The 10328-nt window shown below is 37.5% G+C and overlaps 1 protein-coding gene across 1 annotated transcript; it reads left to right on the top strand.

Annotated features, from left to right (window-relative positions):
• Positions 1 to 8513: 8513 nt before the first annotated feature.
• On the top strand, positions 8514 to 9317 carry LOC149228885 (uncharacterized). The gene has a single exon (XM_089380894.1). The coding sequence runs from the start codon at positions 8514 to 8516 to the stop codon at positions 9315 to 9317; it is 804 nt and encodes a 267-aa protein (XP_089237020.1).
• The last annotated feature ends 1011 nt before the right edge of the window (positions 9318 to 10328 follow it).

A 10328-nucleotide genomic window follows, 5' to 3' on the forward strand; every position in this document is an offset into this window, starting at 1 on the left:
TCATATTTGGAAGTAGAAAAAATATATATGGGCAGAATTTATTTTTATTACTAGCATAGATTCATCCTAACTACCAAGGGATGAGAGGGATCAAATCTCTCAAGATGCAAACTTTTTTTAATGCAAAACTTCAGGAAAAGTTTGCACGTAAAAATATTTTATTCCTCTTGACTCTTTATAGATTCCAAATCAAGAATGGTCTATACCATTAATTTTGTTATAATATTTTTTTAAATGTTATATCTCTCTAGATAGATATTATTTCTGTTATTAATATTTAAAATATTACATGTAAAGTCCATATTAAAAATGAATGAATATATATATATATATATATATATATATATATATATATATATATATATAATTGTAATTTATAATTCACAATTTTTCACATTCTACACATTAAAATGTGAATATATCCCCTAATCATATTTGAAAGTAGAAAACATATATCCATAAATTATTTTTTATTATAAATATTTAATATATATATATATATATATATATATATATATAGATAACAAATAAATTTTATATTAAAAAACAATAAATCATCAATCTCTTTAATCATATTATTAATGGAATACTAATGTTCTCTATATACAATTTATATTAAATTTTTCTAACTAATAAAATTATATATATATATATATATTATTTTTTATGTTACATGTCAATTCCATATTAAAATAAATGAATTATAAATCTTTTTAGATCAATATAGATCCATCTTAACTCAGGATTTACCAAGTTTGCAAAGGGATCAAATCTCTCAAGATACAAATTTTTGTTTTGAATGAAAAAATATTTTATTCCTATTTATTGGTACATTCTAAATTAAGATTGATCTATGTTTATTTTTAGCAACATATTTTTTTTGTTAAGCTTGGTAGATCCTCCTTTTTCATTAATTATAGAGAAAATTTACACCACATAGAATTGGCTAGGTGGTCTCAACTTGCCCAATGGGAAACCAAGTCTGTTGGCCACCTATCTACATTGTATGCCATCCAGTAGCAAAAAATCTTAAGTCTCTCTATCCAAGCTATATAAGTTTCAAATTCTTGTCCACTTCCATACTCTAGAGATCTACATACATATATAATTGCATAAATAAATTTCAAAGCTATCCACATATATAAACAAAAACATCATAAAGTAGGCATGTTAGTCATGTTGTTCAACTGATGTTGATTCCATCAATGTTGGATCCTTAGCATTCGTGCCTGACAACTCTGTCTGGACCAAGATACATGGCAAGTGCCTCTCAACTCAGCCAAGTCGAACGTCCTATTTATGCAGTTGAAACTGCACCCTCTAGAATTCCTACTTGTAATTTGGCATGCCTTGAATAGTAACAACCATGCCTACCGATATTTTTTCGATTGCCTTTCCCAATAGACTTTTCATCAACCAATAAAGGTAGAGGATTTGCTTGAATTGGGTGATTATGCCTCTTGTATTTCCAAGATCCAGGACAAGGACGCTCCATTCCTCTAGTTCCATATTTGTCTCACTCTCCTACTTCACTTCTTCTTCCCATTATTCTAACAACTTGTGGATTTCTTCATTAGTTCCCTCTCGATAGGCGGTCGTTGCTTCACTAATTAAACTTTCAACAGAATTCCTTCCTCTTCAACCATCTAAAGGTCTCAGTTCCATGCATTTCCTGGTCACGGGAGACTTCTTGTTGTGGCCTCTTGTTTTTACAGGACGTGCCATGGTCTCTTTGGCCCAATCCTATATAATGTGACAAACTATAGTTAGGTTACATTTCAACTTATTACAACAAAGTGCATGCACACAAGTGGTAGGATTGCATCGCTCCAACTCGCTAGCATCACAACCCCCTATCAATCGCAATTCCCTGCCCGTCAAGGTCGCAGGCGAGTTCCCTAGAGAGGGTTGGCCCAAGACCTACACCAGAGGTTTCACTTTGCCACAGATGCCCCTTCTTGGAAGTAGTCCCACATGCTTTATCTCCCCAATCCCAGGTTGAGAGGTGTAGCTGCCTACGGGCTATCGACCTACCCTAGCTAGCATAACCTTTGTTATCCACCCAGTTCGCAAAAGGAGGACCCAACATAGGAATCTGCCCATCCCTGAGCCCCATGACACCATCATCGCCATCCTGCCTTCCATAGCTAATTCCAATTCTCTACCAGGTTTCCCACCCGCAATAGTTCTCATCCTTCTCCCTCATTCCTAGGTTTGTACAAACCCCCTTCGAATGCACATGGACATAATGCAAAGGTTAATTCACAAAGTGAAGGTCAACTAGCTGACACTAACCCCATGGCCCAAGCCCCCATCTTTTCCAGTGACACACCTATATTCTTCAGCACTAAGCCCTCTGCCCAAAGCCACAAAAATTCCCATACGGGAAAGGAGAATCACAAAGCAGAGCGAGATGGAGAGGGTGCCTATCAGGTGCCAAAGACAAAATCAAAAGCAGACATATGCCACCAGCCTACACACCCAGCAACCCTTAACTTTACAGTCCTTCCCCATAATTCCTTCCCTCTCCCTCAAACAGAACCTAAAGCAGGTAAATTGTTGGGTGTGGAGCCTAATTATCTTCTTTATTCAAAGGTTTCATCCGGATGTATACCCCAGGAAGACTGTACACCTGTCCACACGAGGGGTGTGGGGGGGACTTGTCCCCCCCGCAGGGTTCCGGGGGCCAGCAGTCCCCCGGCGGGGGTTCAGGGGCAGTGCCCCCGAAGCTAAAAATAGATGTAAAATTTCCTTGTAAAAGTCTATTAATTTCTATTCAATATAGGTTGTTCATTAGGCAGATGATCTGACAGTAGAAGTTATGTTTAATTTAGGGTTTTTTGCCCTAGAAGGCAACCCCTCACTATATATGAGGGAATTGTACTGTGTCTATCGATATCTAGATTCTGAGTAAGGAAGAGAGAGGAGATTGAGAGCAAAGAGGGTGTTACAACGGATCTGTTGTAGGTTATATCCCTTCAGTTTGTTGGATAATATAAAAGGAAGGACTGGTTGTTTCTCCGTGGATGTACCCAAACTGGGTGAACCACATATATCTGTGTCTCTCTTGTTTTATGTGTTTTCTGTGTTTATATTTCTGCAATATTTTATGTGTTCCATTGCTCTGTAATATATAATTTTCTAACAAATGGTATCAGAGCCAAAGGTCTATTTGGCTGATAAACTCGCAGGAGAGAAGGGTTCCTAGTTCAAGTGGGAGCAATGGCGGAAGATGGTAGGTTTAGGGTTGAAAAATTCAATGGCCAAAACTACCAGCTATGGAAGATGCAGATGGAAGATTATCTGTATCAGAGATATTTATACCTACCATTGAGCGGAAAGACAAAGAAGCCAACAAGTATGACAGACACATAATGGGATATTCTGGATAGAAAGGAACTTGGAACAATACGACTGTGCTTAGCGGCATCGGTAGCGTTTAATATTTCAAAGGAAACGACAACACAGGGTTTAATGTCGGCATTGGCCAAACTATATGAAAAACCCTCGGCCTCAAATAAGGTATTTCTTATGAAGCGTTTATTTAATATGAAGATGTCAGAAGGTTGATCTATTGCAGACCATTTAAATGATTTTAATACAGTTACAAGTCAGTTAAGTTCTATAAGGGTAAATTTTGATGATGACATTAGGGCTCTATTATTTCTGTGCTCATTGCCAAAAAGTTGGAATGGTTTAGTTATGGCCATTAGTAACTCTACCTCTGGATCTAGTACTTTAAAGTTTGATGATGTTGTCGGTGCAATCCTTAGCAAGAAAATGCGACGAAAAAGCTCCGGTGAGACATCAGGTAACGCTTTGAGTGCAGAGTCTAGGGGAAGAAAAATGGAAAGAGGAAAGAGCTCAGGATATCGCAGTAAATCAAGGAAAGGCAGATCCAAGTCTAGATTGGGGATAGCATGCTAGAAATGCGGAAAGAAAGGACACCTAAAGAAAGATTGTAGATCTTGGAAGGGAAAAGAAGGAGATGCGCAGCAAGAAACTAATGATGAAGTGCATGTAACAGGTGATGTGTTGCAAGATGATTTGATTCTTTCATTAGAAAATATTATTGATGCCTGGGTGGTAGATTCAGGGGCCTCATTCCATGCCACACCTGATAAGAAAAACTTTCATGATTATGCTTAAGGAGATTTTGGACAAGTTCGATTGGGTGATGATAAACCCTGTAAAATCGTTATAATGGGTACAGCTTTCATAAAACAGCAAAATGGAAATCAGTGGCTATTGAAGAAGGTAAGGCATGTTACAGATTTGAAGAAAAATCTAATTTCAACAAGGAAATTGGGAGGTGAAGGTTGCATAACTACTTTCACAGATAAAACCTCGAAGATCACTAAAGGATCCCTGGTAATAGCGAAAGGAGAAAAGGTGGGTAAATTGTATTTATGCAATGGTATTTCTAATTCTGTTAATGCTTTAACCTCTACAAGAGAAGATACGGCATTGTGGCATCATAGGCTTAGGCACATGAGTGAGAAGGGGATGTAGATTCTTCTCTCAAGAAATTTATTGCCAGGTATGAAGCATGTTGATTTAAAATTCTATGAGAATTGTGTTTATGGAAAACATAAAAGAGTCAGATTCCTCAAAGTTGGGAATGAAAAGAAGAGCGAAAAATTAGAGCTTGTGCATACAGATGTATGGGGACCTGCTCAGGTATCATCTCTTGGTGGCTCTCGTTATTATGTTACTTTTATTGATGATAAAACTAGGAAAACCTGGATTTATTGTATTCGAAATAAATCTAATGTATTTGATACTTTCAAGAAATGGAAAGCTTTGGTTGAAAATGAGAGAGGGAAAAAATTGAAGTGCCTCAGATCAGATCATGGAGGTGAATATTGCAGCAAAGAGTTTGATAGGTATTGTTCAGAGAATGGAATTCATAGAGAGAAGACAGTTCCGGGAACACCACAAGAAAATGGTGTGTCAGAAAGGATGAACAGGGCAATCATGGAGCATGCATGGTGCATGAGATTGCATGCAGGCTTGCCTTTACAATTTTGGGTAGATGTTGTAGATACTGTTGTTTATCTAATAAACAGAGGGCCTTCAAGTTACTTGGATGGTGGTATTCCAGAGGAGGCATGGATAGGTAAAAAGATAAACCACTCATTTTTAAAGACTTTTGGTTGTGAAGCTTTTGTCCACATTAACAAAGAAAATAGAACAAAGCTTGAGGCAAAATCAAAGAAATGTACCTTTATTGGATATGGTGTTAATGATTTTGGTTATCGCTTATATGATTATGAAAATCACAAAATCATTAGGAGCAGAGATGTAATATTCAATGAAAAGGTCTTGTATAAGAATCAGTTGCAAGAAAAGAAACAAGAAAAAGAAAACTGAGAATACACAGTGCTTGACGATATCACAAGAAAAGTGATGGTGCCTAAAAATCATAATGATCAATAGCCAGAACAACAACCACGACAGCAACAAGCACTTCAAACACCTAAAAGTGGTGTTAGAAGATCTACCAAGATAAGTAGACCCCCTCAACGATACTCTCCTTCATTATATTATGTATTGTTGATTGATTCTGGTGAACCAGAATGTTATGAAGAAGTAGTGCAGGTAGAAACCAAGAAGAAGTGGGAGCAAGCCATGAAAGAAGAGATGGACTCCTTAGCACATAACCAGAGTTGGGACTTAGTCAGGTTGCGTGCAGGTAAAATAGCATTGCAGAATAAATGGGTTTACAAGTTGAAGGAAGAAGATGGAGGTAGAAAAAGGTATAAACCTAGACTTGTGGTGAAAGGGTTTGCATAGAAAAAGGGTATAGACTTTGATGAGATATTTTCTCCTGATGTGAAAATGACTTCAATCAGAACTATTTTAAGTCTAGTAGTTGCTGAAGATTTACATCTTGAGCAGTTAGATGTAAAGACAGCCTTTCTCCATGGGGATTTGGAGGAAGAGATATATATGTAGCAGCCACAAGGATATGAGGTAAAAGGGAAGGAGAAACTAGTGTGTAGGTTGAAGAAGAGCTTGTATGGTTTAAAACAGGCTCCAAGGCAGTGGTATCTAAAATTTGACAGGTTTATGTCTGAACAAGGTTATACTAGGTGTCACTCTGATCATTGTGTTTATCTTGAAAGGCAAAATGCTGGCAGCTATGTTATATTGTTATTGTATGTAGATGACATGCTTGTTGCAGGTTCTAACATGCAGAATATAAATGTGCCCAAAAGAAAATTGGCAAACTCATTTGCAATGAAGGATTTGGGTGCTGCAAAACAACTCCTTGGTATGAGAATAACTAGAGACAGGAAGAATCGCAAATTAACATTGTCTCAAAGTGAGTCCATAGAAAATGCGTTGAAAAGGTTTAATATATAGAATGAAAAACTAGTTGATATACCTTTGGCTAGCCATTTCAAATTAAGTAAGGAGGTGTGTCCCAAGACTCAAGAATAAATGGCTCATATGTCTGAAGTTCCACATGCATCAGCAATTGGAAGCTTAATGTATGCAATGGTCTACACAAGGCCTGATATTGCACATGTAGTGGGAGTTGTAAGCAGGTACATGAACAATCTAGGGAAAGAACATTGGATGGCAGTGAAGTGGATTCTCAGGTATTTGAGAGGTACCACAAATCAAGCATTATGTTTTGGTGGTTCAGACATTGCTTTACAGGGATATGTTGATGCAGATATGGTAGGTGACAGAGATAACAGGAGGAGCACTACAGGATATGTATTCACTGTAGGTGGAACAGTTGTCAGTTGGGTTTCAAAAATCCAAAGTGTTGTTGCACTTTCAACAACACCACTGTCACCTTTCTCCCACTGCCACCTTTCTTATGTGTAGTGTTTTCCATCATCCAAGTGGACACATTTTTAGCGTATATATATATATATATATATATATATATATATATATATATATATATATATATATATATATATATATATATATATATATATATATATATATATATTATTTATGATTCATATTCTACTCATTAAAATGCTAATACATATTCCAAACTTATTTAGAAATAGAAAAATATATACATAGGTCTTTCTCTATAATTAATTTTATTATAAATATTATTACATGTGAAGTCTATAAATATTACATGCGAATATTATTTTTTATTATAAATATTTTTAAAAAATTATATACATATAACAAATAAATTTTACATTAAAAAATAATGAATCACAAATCTCCTTAATCATCAAATCATCTTATTAATAGAATAAGAATTTTTTCTATATATAATCCATGCTAAACTTTTATTAAATTTTTCTAACTAATAAAATGATATATATATATATATATATATATATATATATATATATATATATATATATATAATTTTTTAAAATGTTACATGTCAATTTCATATTAAAAATGAATGAATTACAAATCTTCCTAAATCAACATAGATCCATCTTAACTATGCATTTACCAAGTTTCTAAAGGGATCAAATCTCTCAAGATACAAATTTTTGTTTTGAATGCAAAAATCTTTGGTTCATCTTTGCTCTTGGTAAATTCTAAATTAAGATTGATCTATATTTATTTTTAGCAACATATTTTTTTTTGTTAAGCTTGGTAGATCCTCCTTTTTCATTAATTATAGAGAAATTTTACACCACATAGACTTGGATATGTGGCCTCAACTTGCCCAATGGGAAAACCAAATCTGTTGGCCACCTATCTGCATTGTATGCCATCCAGTAGCAAAAAATCTTAAGTCTTTGTATCCAAGCTATATAAGTTTCAGATTCTTGTCCACTTCCATACTCTAGAGATCTAAATACATATATGATTGCATAAATAAATTTAAAATCTATCCACATATATAAACAAAAACATCAGAAAGTAGGCCCGCTAGTCATGTTGTTCAGTTGATGTTGATTCCACTAGTGTTGGATCCTTATCATTTGTACCCAGCAACTCTGTCTGAACAAAGATACATGACAAGTGCCTCTCAATTCAGCCAAGTTGAACGTCCTATTTGGGTAGTTTAAATTGCACCTTCTGGAATTCTTGCTTGTAATTCAGCATGCCTTAAATAGTAACAGCCATGCTTATTGTCTGCAACTCGCGCTAGGGCTCATCGGATGCTGCTCGTGCTAGGGCTCGAGCATTAACCCTTTCACTCTTCTACTCTGTGCTACTGGCAATCCTGACTCAGTACTCCTGCTGAGTTCTCCACCATGGATTCACCATTTGGAGGGGCGGGCTCTTCCCCCACTTCATCCACCGGTCTCTCATCTGACAAGACAGAACGCGCAGACCCTCTAATCAATCCAGGCGCCCTCCCTTGGACCAACCAGGACACTGAACCTGCCACCGATGCTGTTGGGGACCCTGCTGCAGGTTCTACGGCCGCAAATGATATAGGCAATGATCAAAAGACCTCAACGTCATAGCCAAAGGCGTCTTCTGCAACATGCATTCTGAAGACTGCAGAAAGAATCAAAGTAGATCTCCCTAGTCATAGAATCAACAGCGAAATCCAATATATGAGGGATCATGCACTCATAGGCAAGTTCCTCGGATTCTGGCCTACTGAAAAGGCCTTGCATGGCTGGATAGCTTCCAAATGGAAGCCTAAAGGACAAGTTACTCTGCAGCTTGGCCCCAAAGGCTTCTTTACCGCCACTTTCAACTGCTTGGAAGACAAAACCCGCATCTTCGAGGGAGGCCCATATTTTTTCAACTCTTCAGGCCTGTACCTTCGTGACTGGAAAGAAAGGTTCAACCCAGACAAGGAAGATTTCAGCTGGGCTCCAGTATGGATACGCATGTATTCTCTGCCACTGGAACACTGGAACGAGGAGACCTTAAAAGACATAGGCAATAGCCTGGGGGTATTCATCAAAGTTGTCAAGGAAACCAAAACTCGGAGATACACCTCCTATGCTAGGATCTGTGTTCACATGAATCTGACTAAAGCACTCACGGACTTGAAAAGTCTATTTCATTACGACTATGAGTGGATCCAAACAATAGACTACGAGCATGTACCCTTTCGTTGTATAAAATGCCATGAACATGGCCATCTCTTCAGGTATTGCCCTCTGAATCTCAAATCCAAAGCCCTAGTTAATGAGACAAGCAAAGACTTTGAGGGTTTTATAAAGTTCCCTAATCGCAGAAGGCATGCCAAGAAAAATCTGGCAGCTCCCGGTACCTCCAAAAATCCTGAAACCCAGAATAGATTTGAAATTCTTACCTCTCAAAATACTACGGAGGATCACCCTGAAATCCCTCTTGCAGATCCCTCTCCTTCCTCACCCCCCAGCCCCATCAATCTGCAGTTCTGAAATCTGCCTCAACTCTTACTAGCTTTCCTGCCTCTACCTCCTCTGAGAAAATAGATCCAGAGACCACCCAAAAATCTTCCACTATGGATATCGATGCAGCTCTAGCTCTCAGCATTCACCAACAGATAAATGAGGAAGATCAGAATACCCCGATCCACATGGATGAGGAACCAGAGAGCGTAGATCTGGAAGGACTAGATATTCTCAAACTGGAAACAGTGTGCAAACAAAAAGAATTTAATACAATACCCCCCCGGGAAATCGAAAGGCTTGAAGTAGTTCTGGCAAGAGCACAACACAATAAATGTCTAGGCATTCAGGCTGGCAGTCCTTGGGATGGAAAGAAAATCTTGAAAGACACGAAGAAACGAGGGTGCAAGACGGATCTGCAAAGGACAATTATCATCGGAGAAATGTTGGTGGATTCTGGTAGATTCCCCAAGCTGACCAGGTTCTTCAAATCTCTCCCCCACGGTTCCTCATGAAGCTCATCTCATGGAACGTGAGAGGGCTTAATAGCCCCACAAAACACAGAATGTTAAAAAATATGATCCAGCAAGAAAAGCCTTCAATTGTCTTTCTTCAAGAGACAAAAGGAAATAGCACTATATTGGAAAGGATTCTAAATAAGGTTTGGTCAGGATGCCACTCAGTCTCAGTGGATGCTTCTGGCGCTTCTGGAGGGCTAGAAATCTTGTGGAACCCATAGGTACTCTCCCTTCAAGACTTTCATGCCTCACACTTCTTCATTCAATCAACCTTTCATCTAATTGGGACCAATATCCATGGCCATCTCTCTAATGTATATTTTCCACAAGACTTACAACAAAAGATGGATCTACTAGACACACTCACAGCTCTCAATTTAGATAGGAGATTTCCCCTTTGGATTGGTGGCGGTGACTTCAATATACTCATGGCTTTGGAGGAAAAATCTGAAGGTAGATCGAAGCTAGAAGCTGACAGCACAGGCTTCAAAGACTTCATCAATAGTAATCAGTTAATGGATCT

The sequence above is a fragment of the Pinus tabuliformis genome, chromosome J (assembly GCF_031772625.1).
Source record: "Pinus tabuliformis cultivar Carrire ecotype Pingquan chromosome J, CPIR1, whole genome shotgun sequence".
In the NCBI taxonomy this organism is placed as follows: Eukaryota; Viridiplantae; Streptophyta; class Pinopsida; order Pinales; family Pinaceae; genus Pinus; species Pinus tabuliformis.

Coding starts and splice junctions, on each gene's coding strand:
- LOC149228885 (XM_089380894.1), top strand. CDS start 8,514: ATGAGGGATCATGCACTCATAGGCAAGTTCCTCGGATTCTGGCCTACT.